At 42.4% G+C, this 21,446-nt stretch overlaps 1 protein-coding gene across 6 annotated transcripts in view; it reads left to right on the top strand.

Moving 5' to 3' along the window:
• The window catches only part of LOC106577493 (VPS10 domain-containing receptor SorCS2), a 343,959-nt gene that overhangs the window by 88,027 nt on the left and 234,486 nt on the right, over window positions 1–21,446 (top strand). For all 6 annotated transcript variants that reach the window (XM_014155530.3, XM_014155527.3, XM_014155529.3 and 3 more), the window contains exon 2: window positions 14,101–14,168. In XM_014155530.3, the coding sequence (XP_014011005.1) occupies window positions 14,101–14,168 (68 nt within the window). The remainder of the gene's footprint in view (window positions 1–14,100; window positions 14,169–21,446) is intronic.

Consider the following 21,446-nt stretch of genomic DNA (forward strand, 5'->3'; position numbering starts at 1 on the left):
GTGCTCACATAACTTTCATTAGCTGGCTAAGGTTAACATGCTAGCTAGTTACACTGAGAGCTCTCAGTCAGTGCCCAATTTGTTGTTATTTCTCTGATACACGTGAAAATCACCACGACATCCCACCACAAATTCCTGAATATGTATTAGCAGCCTGCGTCAGTCTTTGAGGTGGAACCTAAATGAGAATTTCTGCTCTAGGACAGGAATTACTTGAAATAGGTGCGGAAACTTCCTCTGAGGTTGGCCATTAAGACCTGCACTTAAAGAGGCAATCAGCAGTTAGTTGGCATTAGTTGGAAGGGAGGTCCCTCGAGGCCAGGCTTTTCTAGTTTTAAAGTCAGGGTGGCCTTCGACTGAAGAGGTCAGATTGGAGGTTGAGAATGAAGGGGGGATGAAGAGAAAGCGAGAAGGAAAGATAGAATGGCTGCCTGTCAGTGAATTTTGGATGAAGTTTTCCTCTGGAGGTTTCGAGAAAGCTTACTTTGGAGTTTGTGTACGTACCTCTTCCTCCTCTTCCAAATAAAGTGTGAAAATGCATTAGCGCAAGGCCAGGGCCCCAGTCGGGTGGAGAAGAGAGGAAAGAGGTGAGAGAGAAGGGGACACAGGAAAGAAGAGAGGTAGGGCAGGGTTATTAGCCGAGAGGTGCTGATGGCTTTTGACAAGAGCCAGGTCTCTCTCTCAGACTAAATAGGGGCCTTTTAGGGCCCAGCTGGAAGAGAAACCTGGGGGAAATGACCAGACACCGTAGGGCCTGTTCAGTCACAACACCCCCGGCCCTGACAGCACCTCTCATATGCTCTGGACAGATATGTGCTACGACAACAACTGTGCCCCCTAAAAGGGGAGCTGCTGCTGTGTTGTTGCGTTTAGTGGGGTTTGGTTAAGCTTTATTGGAGGTGCTGGAGCAGAGTGTTTGGAGTAGGTAGGCTGAGTGTGGAATGGATCAGGTGAGAGGGAGAGAGAAAGAGGGAGGAGGTGGGGGTAAAGGAGGGAAGGAGGTAGAGTAAGAGGAGGCTCCCGAGTGGCACAGCGGTCTAAGGCACTGCATCTCAGTGCTAGAGTTGTCACTACAGACCCTGGATCGATTCCAGGCTGTATCACAACCAGCCGGGATTGGGAGTCCCATTGGGCGGTGCACAATTGGCCCAGCATCGTCCAGGTTAAGGTTTAGCTGGGGTAGGCCGTCGTTGTAAATAAGAATTTGTTCATAAGTGACTTGCCTAGTTAAATAAAGGTTAAATAAGAAGTGTGCTTGAGGAGAGAAAGTTAGTGAGAGAGAGCAAAAGAGGGAGAGAAAGGGGGCGTCTGAGGGAAGAGGTGGTGGTTGTTGGGATTGTTTGTTCACTGTTGAGGAAGCGTTGTGCTTCAGTTGACAGGTAATTGAGCGCTGCTCTACAAGAAAATATAATTAACTCCAAATGCCATTGTTAAGCACTCGCACTGCGCAGAGTCAGGATGGGTTCATCGCAACCCGACCTGGTCACCCCAAGTGGATTGCATTTGCCTCTTGAAAGGGGTTCAAATTAGTAGATTTTTTTATGACTCAATTACCAAAGTTCATATTCAAACTATGATGCAAAATGTTTGATAAACTGTTGTTGAACTGGTTCGAGGGGAAGCAAAAACACACACTCGCTCAATAATGTATTGTCTTCCCATAATTAGTCCACAGTTCTATGAATACATTTGGCAAAATTAAATCCTGAGAGGTAGCGCTTCACTTTGTGTAACATGTCATTGAGCCCCCCTTCACCACTGAGCCCTGTCTCTGTTCCACTTTTTGAGTTCCTCTCTAACTCTCTCATCCCACTGTAAATAGCTATTGTTGATGATAAGGGTTTTGATAGTGCTGCGGTATCAAGAGCAATAGAGCAGCTCCATGGAGAGAGGGAGATGTTTTTGCTCCATGGAGAGAGGGAGAAAGGGAGACATAAAGAGAGGGATGATTGTGAAACTCAACCAGAGGTGGAGGGAGAGAGAAAGGACACACAGAAGGTGAGCGAGAGAGCAAAAAAGAGCTTGAGATGGAACAAAAATGGAAAGAGAGAGGAGGGGTGTTAGAGAGACAGAGGGGAAATGCAGAGAGAGATGTAAAAGCGATAGGAGGGGTGTTAAAGAGGCAAGAAGGGAAAAAATGACAGAGGGTGAATGACTGTGAAGCGGTGATCATGGTAATCCTATGGGGACAGCTGTTCAGCCTGGTGCTAGCAGCTGTATCCACTAAAGGGGATGCTGTCTGGGTCGGGGTGGGACTCGGCTTTCCTTTCCAAATGCCAGAAAAAAAGCACTCACCATTTTGACTCACAGATGTTTATGCGCGTCCGTATAGACAGTGTGTTATGTAGTGTCCTTTGTCATCTACCCAAGGTGCTATGATGTTGGGTGCACGCACACACAGGCAGAGACACAAACACACACGCACACACTTGATGCTTCCGCCCCATGCTTCTTCACAGGTGGGCTCTCGGTCTGCCTCCGAATCCCCACCCTTGCATTTTTCCTATCTGGAAAGATTTGATTGGGAATTTCAGAATAAAACTCATTGGAACGAGACCGTCTGGCTGGATGGAGGGATGGAGTGGTCTTTGATCAGCCACAGAGGGAAGGACGAGAGAACGACAGAGCAAATATTTTATTCCTGCCTCTGCTCCTTTTCTGTGGACTCCTGTTGTCTTTCACATGGACTGACTGGCTGTCTGCTGGTAGAGAGGATCAAGGTAGATTGAGTTTGAGGTGTGGCAGCTGAACTACAGTACTGTCCTGGAAGTGACGGCAACATCACAGATTGAATGTGTTCAAAGAGATATTTTTGGGCATATCCACTTTTTGGCATGTGGGAGCGTTATGCTCTATTTTTGTCCCCATTTTGTCCTTGTTGCTCACACAACTGAAACAGTCAAATTATTATTTTTGTAGTTTATACAAAGCTTGTCAATGACATGGTTTCTCTCCGGAAGAAAGGCGACAACAGTACACCACCAAGCTCTGAGCATCATACTGTATATTTGCAGAGTCATAGCTTCAATGTTCAAGCAAGGTCTTGAACCACCCAATATCAAGACCCTGCAGGCTTGGTTCAATCGCTAGAGCGCTCCCCTCACCACTCATTCCCAATGTATGTCCAAATAAGGACATCCAAGAACCCATCACCTCTGGGCTTGAACCTCCAGACCCAGGCTTGGCTCCATCCTCAGCGGAGCTCACCCTCCACCCCCTGTCAATAGTCCACTAAGCCCCCCCTATGGAGGTCAAATCGATGGACAGATCTAAGGACCAGGGGGCCAGCAGTAATCCCTGGGCCCTGGTTGAGCCATATCGATCACTCGGTCAATGAGATGAGACTACTTATCAGCCTTAGGGATTTCTCTTTTTACCTCTCTTTCCATCTATCCTTCCTTTCATCTCTCTCTCTCTCTCTCTCTCTCTCTCTCTCTCTCCCTCTCGCTCTCTGTACCTCTGAGGTTTCAGTCTCAATCCTGCTGGCCCTGTAAACCTTCTAAGACTGTCAGTCCATCTCCGGCAGCCTCTATCAGCACCGCACTTCAATAGGAATACACCAGTGTTGTTTTACGTTAGTGTTGTTATACATCAGTGTTGGTCTACACTACCGTTCAAAAGTTTGGGGTCACTTAGAAATGTCCTTGTTTTTGAAAGAAAAGCCATTAAAATAACATAAAGAGGTGACTCCGGGCGAAGAGGCGACTCCGGAATGCTGGCCTTCTAAGCAGAGTAGCAAAGAAAAAGCCATATCTCAGACTGGCCAATAAAAAGAAAAGATTAAGATGGGCAAAAGAACACAGACACTGGACAGAGGAACTCTGCCTAGAAGGCCAGCATCCCGGAGTCGCCTCTTCACTGTTGATGTTTAGACTGGTGTTTTGGTGTACTATTTAATGTATCTGCCAGTTGAGGACTTGTGTCTGTTTCTCAAACTATCCACTCTAATGTACTTGTCCTCTTGCTCAGTTGTGAACCGGGGCCTCCCACTCCTCTTTCTATTCTGGTTAGAGCCAGTTTGTGCTGTTCTGTGAAGGGAGTAGTACACAGCGTTGTACAAGATCTTCAGTTTCTTGGCAATTTCTCACATGGAATAGCCTTCATTTTTCAGAACAAGAATAGACTGACGAGTTTCAGAAGAAAGGAATTTGTTTCAGGCCATTTTGAGCCTGTAATCGAACCCACAAATGCTGATGCTCCAGATACTCAACTATTCTAAATTCCAGTTTTATTGCTTCTTTAATCAGGAGAACAGTTTTCAGCTATGCAAACATAATTGCAAAAGGGTTTTCTAATGATCAAATAGCCTTTTAAAATGATAAACTTAGATTAGCTAACACAACGTGTCATTAGAACACAGGAGTGATGGTTGCTGATAATGGGACTCTGTACGCCTACGTAGATATTCCATAAAAAATCTGCCGTTTCCAGCTACAATAGTCATTTACAACATTAACAATGTCTACACTGTATTTCTGATCAATCTTATGTTATTTTAATGGACCAAAACATTTGCTTTTCTTTCAAAAACAAGGACATTTCTAAGTGACCCCAAACTTTTGAATGGTAGTGTATGTCAGTGTTGTTATGAAGTGTGTGTTTTATGTGCACTAAAGTATCAGCCATGAACTGAGTTGTTTTGTTTCGAAGAGCTTACTTCTACCTCGCCCCTGTTTGATAAGGTTTAATTCATGTGAGGGATTACAAATGGAAAAAGAAAATCACTGCTTTGCATGGGTGGATGGATGCGTGCGTTTGTGTGTCTCTCCGCATGCCATGTTATGCTCAGGTTTTTTCTAGGTCGTCTCAACTACATAAACAGACTAATGACTGGACGAGACCCTAATTACAGACATGAATCAGATATGTGTCACGGAAAGCAGGAGAAAGAGACAAGAAAAGAAAGAGGGAGCGAGGAAGAGAGGCTTACATAGCATGAAAAGTAAGAGAAAAACAAAGAAACAAAGACCAGACACAACGAGGGAGTGAGAGACACAGACACAAAAGGAGGACAAAAACAGTAATATAGAAGTAATAGAAAAAGACAGCAGAAGAGAGTCAAATACAAGAATACTATACCATGACAGATATATAAATACTGTAGGAACCAGTGGGAGCCAGCCAGTCGAGTGCTGAATACCTCAGTCTAACTGGATGGAGTCTGCTGTGTGTGTAAGGGTCAGTATAGTAGAGGTTCCTTTGTATTCTTTGGACTGCAGGGCCAGCAGAACCCACAGGTCCATGTAATTGCCTTCTCCCTTTCTGCCGGAGCAGTTTAATGAGCGGTCGCCGTCTGAAACAACCGTTAAAATGCCAGCGTGTGTGGGTCACTGCCCGGTGTGAGGGAAGGGGAGGGAGGGTGGTTGAGGTAGGTGCAGAAACGTGTTCAACCAGACATGATCGCTCGGGGTCTGATAACTATTATTAATCAGACCCAGATTATTATGGGGTCTGATTATCAATGGTATTGAAGGAGAGGAATGGAGGTAAGAGGAGGCAGAGTGAAGTCATTTCTCAAATTGAATTGTCTGGGAATGTTATTTCTACACACTTTGTGCCTTGTGAAAATCAATTGGGGTTCAATTTTTGAAAAATAGACAAATGTATTCCTCTTAATTTTTCCAGACTGTGATGAATTGCTCATCTGTGTGTGGTCTGATTTCTAGAGAATGTGTTTGCCTCAAGGGGGGTCATACACTCCGATACAGTAATTGTATTTCACTGTTTTCGCTTTAAAAAATGAATGACCGCATTCTTTCTCTCAAACTAACGCTCCTCTCGTCTCTCTTTATCCCCACCCCCTTTCTTTTTCTTTTTTCTTTCGCCAAACTCTCCTCTCTCCTCAAAAGCTGATTGATAGCTTTTCATTGAGTCTCTCAGTGTAGCGGAATGTCATGCGGACAAATGACGAGATGGTGATGTGAAACCAGAGTTCACGGTCGACTGTGTCGCGGCGTAAAAGCTCAATGGGGGCTTGTGTAATTTGTGTGTAGTTATTCATGAATCCTAACTGCTCAGTTGACTTTTCCCTAGTAAATGCCATCCACGGGCTGACAAACAACATTCCCACAGTGTGTCACCATCAGACCGCTGCAATGTTGCCGCAAGGTTGCATGGACGTTGTGGAAGAGAATTAAGCTCGTCATGCCAAATGCTTGGGAGTTTCTAGTGCTTTCTACACTCTTAGAAAATAAGGTGTTTTCTAGAACCAAAAAGGGTTCTTCGGCTGTCCCTGTAGGAGAATTCTTTGAATAACCCTTTTGGTTCCAGGTGGAACAGTTTTTTGGTTCCATGTAGAACCCTACATGGAACCCAAAGGGGTGCTCCTATGGGGACAGCCCAAAAAAACTTTTGGAACCTTTTTTTCTAAGAGCATACTGTTCATACTGATCTAACAAATAGAATAGTAATAGTGAACAGGAGTTAGATTTGTGGAAATGAGCCAAGCCAGTCTTCCAGCCAAGCCAGTCTTGCATGGTCAATTAGTTCAATACAAACTCCCTTTCAGTTTGCAGTTTCAATCAATAAAATGCCTCACACAATGTTTTTCTGTCGTAGTTCATTCCAAAATGAGCCGTAAGACTTAATCTCACTCGTCTCAATATATTTGCAGATCTATGTAGTCTATATATTTTTTGTATGTAATTGTAATCAACTTGCCACATACTGCTGTTTTGAATTACAGGAAGATCATTTTTAAGATTAATGCTCTGCTATGACCTTTAGGGAGTGCCAAACTTTGCCTCTCAGTCAAATAAGCTGTAGTCGGGGCCTGCCAAGCTACAGTCTCGGGCTCCGGCCAGTGCCCGTTGGTGGCAGCGGTGGGATAACGCTTCTCCAGTAATCCAGCAATTTTGTTAGGGAGGGTAGGCACTCCACTGCCAACAGAACGCTCCCTTTGCCTCCTCCCCAGGGTGATTAATTTCCCCATCGTGCAGAACTCAGTCTCAAACTCATTCTCAAACCAGTGCAACACATGGATAGGACCACAGAACAGTGTGGTGCAGGGTTTGTCTGGAGCCACAGCGCTTTATGGGCTGGTCGGATACAAAACCACGGGAATGTTGACAAGCAGATGAATGATGCATGCCTGAATCTCTGTCGGCCCAGTGGAGAGTAAGAGAGAGAAGCACTTGAGCTCTCCTTCTCTACTTTTTCATATTTCACAGGACGCGTCCTGGATGCTATTTGATGCAATCTGTATTTTATCCAAGGCAGTCTATTGCAAACAGGGACACATATGTGGTTGTGGCAGGTCCGGTGGACACCAGCCGAGGCATGTTAAAAAGCATTACGCTCTCCTGAGAGGAGACCTTTACTAGCCAGCCCTGTTATACATGAGATAGTATAGGATACATGATTATTATTATTATTATTATTACTATTATACTGCTTTGGCAATATCTATAGATTGTACTTCATGCCATTAAATCCATTTTCATTTTGATTTATTATCTCTTGTATAAGTGGTGCACGCTGACAGGCTCCCCGTATTAAGTTGTCCTGTCTTCCTATCTTCCTATGCAACTTTTCATGTTAAATTGAGAGTTTTGCACAATGAGGTCAATGACTAACCAGATCAGCCACCAAATCAGCCACCTGTTCTCCCTAGACTCCTTCCTTCTCTCCTGTGCCAGTCCCCCACCTCTCCACTACTCTTCTGTCCCTCCATCCACACCTAAACTTGTCAGTGAACTAAAATTGACCTCACCAGGTCAGGCCAATTAAAACTAGAAAAAAAAACTATTGGTGGCAACACCGAAAGTCCAGATGTTCAGCATAGCAGATAAAGTCAGCGTTGGTGTTTCATTCCGTTCCATCTCTGGCTGGATAAAGTGTCAGATAGGCCTAGGTCTCACTCGGAGTGTCTCATTAGAGCTGTGTGGATAGAGAGGGACAGCTGTGCAGAGGCGGACAATCTGTTGCCATCTGGCACACGGCCAGACAAATGGGGGAGGGATATGCTCGCTCACTGTGTCGCAGGATGTCACACAAGACCCTGCCTGGTTTCACATACTTCAATGGCTTTGAGTAGAAGTTCAGATTATCACTGATTTCCAGTTCCTCGTCTGTGGGGAGCAGTGGCGGTCGGTGCCGTTTAAGATGAAGGAGGATGATAAAAAAATGTATGAGCATGGCCTTATTTCTATTACAGCATATTGGATGTCTGTCATTCATATTCCATTCACCCAGCTCAATGTAACATTGATAGGTTTAGGCTACTACACAACACTCACATTTTCCCTGTACCCATCATGAGGTTTCTACAACCTAGCCTTGAATGAAAGTTTACAATGTACAGTACCAGTCAATGGTTTGGACACACCTACTCATTCAAGGGTTTTTCTTTATTTTGACTATTTTCTACATTGTAGAATAATAGTGAAGACATCAAAACTATGAAATAACACATGGAATCATGTAGTAACCAAAAAAGTGTATATATTTTATCTTTTATATTCTTCAAAGTAGCCACCCTTTGCCTTGATGACAGCTTTTGCACACTCTTGGCATTCTCTCAAACCAGCTTCACCTGGAAACCAACAGTCTTGAAGGATTTGGCTGCTTTTCCTTCACTCTGCGGTCCAACTCATCCCAAACCATCTCAATTGGGTTGAGGTTGGGTGATTATGGAGGCCAGGTCATCTGTTGCAGTACTCCATCACTCTCCTTCTTGGTCAAATAGCCCTTACACAGCCTGGAGGTCATTGTCCTGTTGAAAAACAAATGATAGTCCCACTAAGCGCAAACCAGGTGGGATATCGCTGCAGAATGCTGTGGTAGCCATGCTGGTTAAGCGTGCCTTGAATTCTAAATAAATCACAGACAGTGTTACCAGCAAAGCACCCCCGCACCATCACACCTCCTCCTCCATGCTTCATGGTGGGAACCACACATGCAGAGATCATCCGTTCACCTTCTCTGCGTATCTGGAAGACACGGCGGTTGAAACCAAAAATCTTACATTTGGACTCATCAGACCAAAGGACAGATTTTCACCAGTCTAATGTCCATTTATCTTGTTTCTTGCCCCAAGCAAGTCTCTTCTTCTTATTGGTGTCCTTTAGTAGTGGTTTCTTTGCAGCAATTTGACCATGAAGGCCTGATTCACACAGTCTCCTCTGAACAGTTGACGCTGAGATGTGTCTGTTACTTGAACTCTGTGAAGCATTTATTTCAGCTGCAATTTCTGAGTCTGGTAACTCTAATGAACTTATCCTCTGCAGCAGAGGTAATTGTGGGTCTTCCTTTCCTGTGGCGGTCCTCATGAGAGCCAGTTTCATCATAGTTCTTGATGGTTTTTGCAACTGCACTTGAAGAAACTTTCAAAGTCCTTGAAATTCTCCGCATCAACTGACCTTCATGCCTTAAAGTAATGGATGGACTGTTGTTTCTCTTTGCTTATTTGAGCTGTTCTTGCCATAATATGGACTTGTTTTTTTTACGAAATAGGGCTATCTTCTGTGTAACACCCCTACCTTGTCACAACAGAACTGATCAAACGCTTTAGGAAGGAAAGAAAATCCACAAATTAACTTTTAACAAGGCACACTTGTTAATTGAAATGCATTCCAGGTGACTTCCTCATGAAGCTGGTTGAGAGAATGCCAAGAGTGTGCAAAGCTGTCATCAAGGCAAAGGGTGGCTACTTTGAAGAATCTCAAATATAAAATATATTTTGATTTGTTTAACACTTTTTTGGTTACTACATGATGTGTTATATGTGTTATTTCATAGTTTTGATGTCTTCACTATTATTCTACAATGTAGAAAATAGTCAAAATAAAGAAAACCCCTTGAATGAGTAGGTGTGTCCAAACTTTTGACTGGTACTGCGTATAATTATTTCTCGCAACTATCTATTTTTTATTTATTTTTATTTCACCTTTATTTAACCAGGTAGGCTAGTTGAGAACAAGTTCTCATTTGCAACTGCGACCTGGCCAAGATAAAGCGTAGCAATTCGACACAAACAGCAACACAGAGTTACACATGGAATAAACAAAACATACAGTCAATAATACAGTAGAACAAAAGAAAACAAAAAGTCTATACACAGTGAGTGCAAATGCGGCAAGTTAAGGCAATAAATAGGCCATGGTGGCGAAGTAATTACAATATAGCAATAAACACTGGAATGGTTGATGTGCAGAAGATGAATGTGCAAGATACTGGGGTGCAAAGGAGCAAGATAAATAAATAAATACAGTATGGGATGAGGTAGGTAGATAGATGGGCTGTTTACAGATGTTCTATGTACAGTTGCAGTGATCTATGCCCTCTCCTTCTCTCAACTTTTCCCTTCACTTGTGAAATTCAGTCCACAACACATCAGTTTTCTGTGACCAGGCGAAAAAACCTTTCCAAGCCAAATCTTCATGTCATGACCTACAGACAGCCTACATCGTTGTCAAGTCATAGTCAACATACTAGAACTAATGCAATTTATGAATCCGCTACAATCATGCAGTACAGTGTACAGTCAGAAAGCAGTTTAGCAGTTACACCTGCGGGCCACAATGGCAATAAATTAATAAAACCAAAAGCTTGCCTTGACTTGGAAGAGTTCCAGTGTTGAATGTTTGAGCCAAGTGTTTGAGTAGGCTAAACTAGGTAGTGAAAGTTAAAAACAAATATTTATATATATAGCTAGCTCTCTTTCTCTCTCTCTTGCCTCTCCTTAATTTTGGAAGAAATTAATTGGTTCAAAACTGTTTAATATTGTTTTTCTCTCTCTTTGAGTTAACTTTCACCACATTTTATGCACTGCAGTGCTAGCTAGCTGTAGCTTATGCTTTCAGTGCTAGATTCCTTCTCTGATCCGTTGATTTGGTGGACAACATGTCAGTTCATGTTGTATAAGCTCTGATAGGTTGGAGGACGTCCTCCGGAAGTTGTCATAATTACTGTGTAAGTCTATGGAAGGGGGTGAGAACCATGAGCCTCCTAGGTTTTGTTTTGAAGTCAATGTACCCAGAGGAGGACAGATGCTACCCTACAGAGTGCTGCTGAGGCTATTGTAGACCTTCATTGCAAAACAGTGTGTTTTAATCAATTATTTGGTGAAATGTGAATATATTTAGCAGAGTTTTACCTAAAAAGGATAACTTTCTGAATGTTTCACTATTAAAATTGTCATGAAATACACTGAGGAGGATGGTCCTCATCTTTTTTCCTTTTAGAGAAGCAGGTAGCCTAGTGGTTAGAGCATTGGGCCAGTAACCGAAAGGTCGCTGGTTCGAATACCTGAACCAAGTAGGTGAAAAATCTGTCGATATGTCCTTGAGCAAGGCACTTCATCCTAATTTGCTCCAGATGCGTCGTACCAGTACGGCTGACCCTGAAACAACAAATTTCACTGCACCAATCTGGTGTATGTGACAATAAAATATATACCTTTTATAATTATTTTGCATTAACTGTGTAAAACTGTAGGAGCTGGTTTCTGCCACTGCATCTGCCAGGGCTGTAATCAAATCAAATCCAATTGTATTTGTCACATGTGCCAAATACAACAGGTGTAGACCTTACAGTGAGATGCTTACTTTACAAGCCCTAACCAACAATGCAGTTAAAATATATATATATATATATATATATATATATATATAAGAATATCAAATAAAAGTAACAAATAATTAAAGAGCAGCAGTAAAATAACAATAGCGAGGCTATATACAGGGGGTACCGGCACAGAGTCAGTGTGCGGGGGCACCAGTTAGTCGAGGTAATTGAGGTAAGAAGTGCATGTTGGTAGAGTTAAAGTAGATATTAACAGAGAGTAGCAGCAGTGTAAAAGGGGGGGGGGGGGGGGGGGGGGGCAATGCAAATAGTCTGAGTAGCCATTTGATTAGATGTTCAGGAGTCTTATGGCTTGCGGGTAGAAGCTGTTTAGAAGCCTCTTGGACCTAGACTTGGTGCTCCAGTACCGCTTACCGTGCGGTAGCAGAGAGAACAGTCTATGACTAGGGTGGCTGGAGTCTTTGACATTTTTTAGAGCCTTGCTCTGACACCCCTGGTATAGAGGTCCTGGATGGCAGGAAGCTTGGCTCCATTGATGTACTGGGCCATACGCACAACCCTCTGTAGTGCCTTGCGTTCGGAGACCGAGCAGTTGCCATACCAGGCAGTGATGCAACCAGTCAGGATGCTCTCGATGGTGGAGCTGAGGACCCATGCCAAATCTTTTCAGTCTCCTGAGTGGGAATAGGTTTTGTCGTGCCCTCTTCATGACTGTCTTGGTGTGCTTGGACCATGTTAGTTTGTTGGTGATGTGGACACCAAGGAACTTAAAATTCTCAACCCGCTCCACTACAGCCCCGTCGATGAGAATGGGGGCGTGCTCGGTCCTCCTTTTCCTGTAGTCCACAATCATCTCCTTTGTCTTGATCACAATGAGGGAGAGGTTGTTGTCCTGGCACCACACGGCCAGGTCTCTGACCTCCTCCCTATAGGCATGCTGCTGAGGCTACTGTAGATCTATATTGCAAAACAGTGTGTTTTAATCAATTATTTGGTGACATGTGGATATATTTAGTATTATAGTATGATGGCTGTTATCGAGTTTGGCAGTCGACTGCTCGGGCGATTGTCATCGGTTCTGTTCCACTGGTCTCAAAGCGTCTTCGGAAGCCCAAGCTACACCAGGGATGGAACTTTGAGCTTGAGTTGCTTTGAGAAAACGTGTCTTGAGACTTTTTGAGTGCTTTTGATAGAACTTGGCTCAGTTTTGTGGACAGCGGCTTGGAGCTACTCTCAAAGTACACTCAGTGTTCCACAGATGTGCGAAATAATGTAACCCTCTCAAGAGTCCCACTGTGGGCTTTAAAGACTAGCTCAGCCTCCAGAGGGTTCAGCCTCCGTCAAGAGGCCTGTTGTCCTCTTGGACTAAAATGCCCTTTCCTGCACTGCTCTTCCCTGGCATGAAAGGGCAACGCTTGTGCCTGGAGCCCTGCTAAAGGTTTGTGAGGGGCTAGGCCTAAATGTTCTCACTGGATTAAAACATATTTGTGGGAAATAGTTGGGCCTGCGGCCAAGTGTGTTATCAAAAGAAGTTAGGAGAACAACATCACTTTCAGTTTATCGGACAAAGGAATCCATTAGAGGTTCACAACCTAAAGTAATTTGTGGCCCCTTGCCCACTTCTTTCTCAGAGACCACCCACACTTGTTTTCACCCAGTAGTCTTTGCCAGTTGTGTGGTGTAGCTGTATTCTAGGGTTTAAGTTGACCTCAAGGTTTGTTATAACTCTAGTATGGTCAAACATGTTATATAAGCTAAACAGACTACTGCCTCTGCTTCAGGCCAGGGCCCTTGGCCAATCAGCTTCTCCCAGCCCCAGGGCAGTTAGGCCCAGTGTCTTCTTCCCTGGCTCCTAACACCTCACTGCGCCAACCTTACAATCAAACCTCCAGGACTAACTGCACTCCCTGACCCTCCTGCACCGACCTCTCGCCATTTCAACGCACTCCCATCAGGCCACACACTGCTGTCAAAACCCGGGGAGTCCTCAGAAAATATGAAAGATGAATGAAGTAGTGGGACACGCACACACATACACACAAACTCACAGTTGTTTTTTTACATTTGACCAAGATGCCTTGGTTCTATGAATAATAGATTTCAGAGGTTTCTTTTGAGTTGTATATTAATAAAGGTGGCTTTTCTTCCCCCAAAACCTGATGTTCAGCACTTGTACTTGAATATAATAATAAAAGGGTTTCATATTTGAAGCATGTCCTGAAATGATATTCAGCATTAAACAAAACACATAATTTGGCTTGCGTGGGGGTAGTGGGAGGATAGCACTCTGTAAACATTTCCTTCTAAAATTAAAGAGGCAAACAAGACAGCTATTTGTATAGGGTAATAGTCTCTCCGCGCTCCCTCAAACAAATCTTGGCATAATCAGTAGAAGGGCCAGGAAGCAGAATTCCCCAAAGACAAGGAAAATCAGTTTGAAATAGAAAAACACGTTTTGAATCAATTTGAATCAAACCAAATACTGTTACTTTTGCAATACTTACCATGCCATCTGTGAAACCGGTTCAAACTCTGTTGTACAGTTGTGACTCACCCTTCATCTCTCCTCTTCCTCAGGTCATCCTCATCCTGACCAAGTACTACCACGGTGACTCCAGCAAGGTTCTGGAGAGCTCCCTCTGGAGGTAGGATCAAAAGGCTGTGTGTCTGTTTGTTTATGTGTTCGTTTAGCCCTGTCCACCTATCAGGACTGTTACACACTGTTAGGTTAAAGGGTTGTGGGATGATTTATCTCGTTGCTGTGCTTCTCAGAAGACACCGTGGCACTGAGTACAGACAGAACAGAGTGGAAGAAAGACGCAACTTCAGCGGGCGTGAGAGCGGGCATCTCTTTGAGCAGATAGCATGTCATCGTGGCACAGGACAGGCCAGTGTATTGCATGTAATCCGTTACATGTAACTGATTACAAAAAAAACTAACTTTAATCCATTACTTTACCAGCAAAAATATTGTCATCAGATTACAGATACTTTTGAAAAACGAGATGATTACTTCTAGGATCACTTTTTAAATTCAGAAAGGATGTTTCCGCAAAACAAAATTGACACCTTTCTCAATTACTTTCAAATCAGCATTGAAAAAAGGCTCAAGTTGAAAGGAAAACTCCACCCAAAAACAATTTTTTGATATTTGTTTCATTAGTCCGTTGTTGATATATTCCCAAAATGTTTACCAGCAATCAAGTTGTAACTTTCAAAATGCATCACACGGGCCAGATTTCTGTATTTTGAAAGTTGCATATCTTGAAAACTTGATTGCTGACATGCAAAACATTTTGGGAATATATCAACAATGGACCAATAAAACAAATACCAAAAGATAGTTTTTGGGTGGAGTTTACCTTTAAGTTTGTTCCGCCTTAGAGTCTGACCACAGGTCAGAGACCACTATGAGGACACAGCAGATGGATCTCGGGAAAAGACCAGGACTAGGCTTTTGTAGGCTACAGTGCAAACTATGTCTTCCAATGGTGCGACTGCTGTCGGCATCCAAAGATTATCCAACTTGAAGAAATGCTTGGAGGTAAGGACGACAGCAGTGGTGTAGCCTACGGGCGATACGGATATCACTTCTTATTGATATCTACATAGTGCATAGATCTGAATCACACTGCTGCTCTCTCATTTAGCTATTTGTGCAATATGGATTGTGGTTGTTGTGGATGGCTGTTCACAAATGTATATGTGTATTTTATCCCAATAACGGTTGAACTAAAAAAGTTTAAGCTGCTGTTTTTGCGACCAGTGGACAGCCAGTGAAAAATGCGCTCTTGCAACAGCTGCATAGTGCGGATCCCAGCCTATGGAATAAAACGTTTGAGGGAGTTCCTACCGTAGAGTCAGATCCTCCCATTGTCACGCCCTGACCTTAGAGATCGTATTTATTCTCTATGTTTGGTTAGGTCAGGGTGTGACTCGGGTGGGAATATCTATGTTTTCTATTTCTTTGTTTTTGAGCCGAGTGTGGTTCCCAATCAGAGGCAGCTGTCTATCGTTGTCTCTGATTGGGAATCATACTTAGGCAGCCTGTTTTCCACCTGAGTTTTGTGGGAGGTTATTTTCTGTTTAGCATATGTGCCTGACGGAACTGTGCGTTTTCGTTTTCCCCTTTTGTTATTTTGTTTGAGTGTTTCTTGAAAATAAATAATTATGAGCACTTACCACGCTGCGCTTTGGTCCACTTCTTCAACTACAAACGATGAGCGTTACACCCATAGATTCAAAAATAATTTTACAGGATCTCTATGGTTCCTCCCTTCTAAACTCCTCTGTGGTATTGTGTTCCATACTACCAAAAACACGTTTAATTTAAGAAGACCACGAGTGGGGCTTTTATTGCTCTTTTTAATTTGTGCAGATGAAGAAAATTCTATTAATAGGCCAAATGGACACATGATTAAACTTGCACACTTTTGATAGACTTAAACAGCTGCAAATTATCGTGATATCAAAGTGTCACCAACAAAAACATAAACAAAAGGCCTATAGCAAATGCAGCATATGGCATACATTTTGTCATATGCAAATAGCACTTTTCGGTACTGCACAAAGCATGCCATTCCATGAGAGCAGCAATTCTTTTTCAACCTGAAGCAATGAGCCCAATCAGTCCTCCACGGCTACAAAATAATAAACAACAGAGTATGCTAATAAATCCTTTGTTTTTCTGTTATGCTGCTCAGGTAAAACAATTTGGCTATTCTATATTTCCATATTTAAGTCCTATTCTTGAAGATCAAGGGGTAAATTATTTGGAATGATTGGAAATATGACAGACTTTGGTTTTTAATGTAAAGCCTACATAACCAACACATAAAGTAAAATGCAACATCCATTTATGACCAGCTATGTAAAATCGAACAGATTAATCCTGCAATAGATGTCGTTCAATTGGTAATATTCATTTTTTAGCTTCTTCTAATGCCTATTAAGGGGAAGGTAATCAAATAGTAAATGAAAGCAATCAGATTACAATATTGCGTTTTGGTAATCCAAAAGTTATGTTACTGATTAAAATGTTGGACTGTAACGGATTACATTTAGAAAGTAACCCTACTCAACCCTGGTCATGACTGGGCCTGACAGGCCTCTAATAGAACTCCCCAGTCGGCAATGACATTGCCACTTTCCTCAATGTTTCAAAACTAGAGCACTAGCTCAAAACCAGTCACTCCTCCACATACATTTAGGTATTCTAGATCATAAGCCATCAAATGTCAGGGTCCTAGTTATAAGGACACTGGGTAGTGAAAGAAAGCCGTCTAGAAATCAGTCACAAACATTGAATGTGTCTCACGGCAGTACTTACTTCATTCCCTTCGCCTCACTCTGGGTTCTCTACACTTCAAAGTGCTGGCCGCTCATTAGGTGTGACTGCCTGTCTCTCTCTAGAAGCCAAATTAATAATGTACATATTTCCACCCTGCTCCATTTTGATGTTTTAATGTTGTTACTCAAGAATAATTATTTTTATTTTCACCATGACAAACCAGTCTGGTGGGAAAAAGAGATGTAGGAAGGTGAACAATCTGGCACATACACTGGACGTCGTTAGCTTCTCTTTTTCATGGTCCGTAGCGTGAAGAGAATTTGCATGTTTTTGTAAGGAGCTAAAATGGCCGCCATGGTGTTGTTGTGCTATTATGATGATTTGGTTCGATTCCAGGGTGTACCACAACCGGCCGTGATTGGGAGTCCCATAGGGCGGCGCACAATTGGCCCAGCGTCGTCTGAGTTAAGGGTAGTGTGTCATTGTAAATAAGAATTTGTTCTTAACTGACTTGCCTAGTTAAATAAAGGTTAAATAAAAATTATAATAAATACATGTCTGGGGGCATTGGTTTCCTGTCAGCTCCATAAAGGCTGTGCAGTCACATCAGTAGAGCAGCTTTAATATTACAGATAGATTGTGGCTTCCATCAATGTAACTGTCTGCATCATTTCCAATCCCCCAAATATATATATTTTTTAAAGTATATACGGTGCATTCTGAAAGTATTCAGTCCCTGTCACTATTTCCAAATGTTGTAATGTTACAGCCCTATTCTAAAATTGATTAAATAAAATAACGATCCTCATCAATCTACACACAACACCCCATAATGACAAAGTGGAAACATTTAGACATTTTTGCAAGTGTATTCAAAATAAAAAACAGAAATACCTTATTTACATAAGTATTCAGACCCTTTGCTATGAGACTCGAAATTGAGCTCAGGTGCATCCTGTTTCCATTGATCATCCTTAGGATGTTTCCTCAACTTGATTGGAGTCCACCTGTGGTAAATTAAATTGATTGGACATGATTTGGAAAGGCACACGCCTGTCTAGATAAGGTCCCACAGTTATTTTCCAATATCCTCCCCACATTGAAATTATTTAAGATTAATATATATGCAAATTATTTGATGGGGTCACCACATTCTGTCCCCAATCAACACTTTTTTTTACTTTTGGTGACAGCGAGAATGACATAAGGAAGTAGTCAAGACAACTAGCTTGATTGAGCCTCCACCATGTATATCTTACTGGGCCAGGATATTTAAGCCTCCATATCCACAAGTTCCAATATATCCATGATATGTGTGATTTTCTTAAGTGCATGAGGGTGATAGTTTGTACTGTAATTTCCTTTAAGGTCCATTGAGGTATTTAAAATCGTATTAGAATCCCCCACCATAATAAGAGAGTATTGTATTGCGTAGACTTGATCAATTATTATATATATATTCAAAGAAACGTGAATCATCATTATTTGGACCGTATAGATTAATTTGGACATTCGGATCAAAATTATTATTAATTGATTAAACCCCTTTTGAGTTTCTTTGCCCATGGGAGAAGTATATTTCACAGCCCCCACCCCCCCCCCCCCACCCCCACCCCCCCACCTCCGCCATTTTTGAATGACTTTCCTGTAAACAATAGATATTATATTCCTTCTCTTTTAGCCAGGTAAATACTGATTGTCTTTTTTTATTATCTGCTAAGCCATTACAATTATAACTGGCTATACTTATTTCACCATTTACCATAATGAGATACACGTTTAAATTCTATTTAACATAATATACAGTGCATTCGGAAAGTATTCAGACCTCTTGACTTTTTCCACATTTTGTTACGTTACAGCCTTATTTTAAAATGGATGAAATTGTTTTTTTCCCCCTCATCCATCTACACACAATACCCCATAATGACAAAGTAAATGTTTTTTTTTATATATATATACATTTCCTAAATTTCTAAAAACCTGTTTTTGCTTTATCATTATGGAGTATTGTATGTAGATTGATGAGGAAAACAATTTATTTAATCCATTTTAGAATAAGGCTGTAACGTAACAAAATGTGGAAAAAGTCAAGGGGTCTGAGAACTTTCTGAATGCATTGTATGTTTGTAAACTTATCATTAAAAAGTACCATAATGATTGCGTGTCCAAATAGCTTTACCATGATATTTGCACTGCTACTGAGTAAACCTCCAATTGTTCCCCACTATTCCACTCGCTAAAACTTCCCCTCATCCCAGGTTGGGTTGTCGTCCCAGTGACTGGCAGACCACCCCTGTCCATCTGGATTCTAGGGCCTTTGAGAGATTGGAACCCATCCTTTAAGAAGAGCACACAGTGCCACCCACAGAACAGAAGTAGATTAACTGCCAAAAGCATTTACAACACCCTCACCTCGATTGTATTGTATATAACTTTATTTTTATTTTTTATATATATTAAAACGTCTTGCATATCTTAATTTATTTCCAGAACAAACTAATAATATGTGTAACAATGTAGGCAGTTCAGAAGATGGATTGTTACATATAACCAGGATTAGGCATTACAAAAATTACATTTTTGGCAAACAATTATTATTTTGGCAAACAATTATTGTGATTCATCCTATGTTGTCCCTAACATCATTACCCCATAGCAACAGTTGTGGGATACACACACACACACACACACACACACACACACACACACACACACACACACACACACACACACACACACACACACACACACACACACACCCCCTTCCCCCACAAACAACCACAAGCTCAGATGTTCAACAGTTGTTCCATCCCCGAGCCCAACTCAAGAAAGGACTTGATGTGCAAAGGCATATACAGTTGTAGCTGTTTGAGAAGGCATGCAACATTTAGCAAGAATGGGGAGATTTGATTAACCAATGTCAAGTCCTAACTGATGGAGCTTAGATACACCCCCTTCCCCTGAAACACACGCTGGTCCCCCGTTGTGAGCATTTTCCCAAGCATCTCTGTGCAGTCAGACCTTTGATTATTTTGTAACACCAGGGCCACAATAATTTTCCCACTCTCTGATTGTCTGTGTGTGACCACAATCCCATGGGTTACTGCAGCTAGTGTTGCCAGCACTGCCACTACCTGGGTCCCACCGGCTAGGTACAAGTTCGTCACGGTTCTCATTAGCAGCTTTGAAAAATTCCTTGTATATTATGCTCACCCATCCGGGGGCTTTGGCTTTGTGACCAACCCTGCCAGGCAGGCTCAGACTCTTGAGAGGGCAGTGCTGCTTATGTATGTCTCTGACCATGTTTATCTTTCTGTCTTGGCTGCATATAGGCTACTTACAGTAGGCCTATAAAACAGATAAGGACTTCTCCTTAGTGTATGGGTTGCTCAGTTGGGTGTCTAGGGTTGGGGAACCGTTCCATCATGATAGAACAAAAAATACATAAACTATATTTATAATTTATTTTTAAATGTATATCCCATATCTCCACAAAATTGAAGGCTCTCTCTGTCACAACTCCTGCTCGCAAGCACACATGGGCTCTGGCATTTGCAACCATTTTCCTTGAGTCTGGACGTTGTTGTCCTTAAGCTTGGGATCAAACAGGGAAGAAGATGCAGAGGATGAATGGGCTCGGCACCTCACTCTGTCAAGTGGTGTAAATCAAGACCCAAGGCGATTGCTTGGCGTTGCTCTGGAGGAAAGTTAGCTGGGAAGACAAGAGAGAGAGACTTCTGCAAGGATTCTGGGTCAGTGAGTTTAAACCCATGTCATGGGCTTGCCTTTGGAGTTCTGTGGACTTGCTTGAATGTGATTTTCTTTGGTGTGGGCTACATCAACCACTACAAGGTGAAAGGAGATAGATCTGGTTGGCGTCTGTCTGTCTGTTTACCCCTCCCTTACTCACTCTGTATTTCTTGTCAGTTCTCCTAAATTGGAGGGGTTCTGGTTAAGGTTGAAAAGTTCCGTGAGAAACCCAAGCATGTCGGCCACAAACTGTCCCTTTTACTTTCCTGTGACTCAGCTGAAAGATAAAGTATCTGTAGCAACATTTCCTGCCTCAGTCATTTCTGGATTCTGGAGGGGGAGAAGCGATCCCATGTTTTTTCAATCAGGATTAAACCAGAACAGATAATGGGTTTGTGGTGTGGGACAATGCTATGTGAACTGGGCTCTGGAGAGATGGAGTCTGCGGTTGCTCACAGTTTCATTGCCTTAATTTGGTTAGTTCTTAGAGAACATCAAATGAGATTGATCTATTACAGATAGTCTCGCTTAGGCACAGCGGATGAGAAACTAAATATTGATCATTATAAGTGCGGCACTTCTTGCTGGTCAATTATAAGCTTCCCGAAAAATGTGTCTGTGCCTTAGCTACATTTCCCTACTGAAACAACTCTGTGTAAAACCAGTCTGTTTCTGGTTATGCTCAGATAAGACAAAGTTGGAAAAAAATAGGGATAAACAAAGTGTGTACTGCTTCACTGTAGCTTATGGGATTTAGTGAAAATGTCCCTTTTGCACTTGTGTCTGTGGAGTGTTGGCTTTCGTCAGCCATGTGGGTTTAATGTCTCTGACTCCAATAACCTGGGTCTTGAATCTGTTATAGCTGTCCCAGGATCACCAG

Source organism: Salmo salar, chromosome 18 (genome assembly GCF_965601325.2).
Source record: "Salmo salar chromosome 18, fSalSal1, whole genome shotgun sequence".
Lineage (NCBI taxonomy): Eukaryota > Metazoa > Chordata > Actinopteri > Salmoniformes > Salmonidae > Salmo > Salmo salar.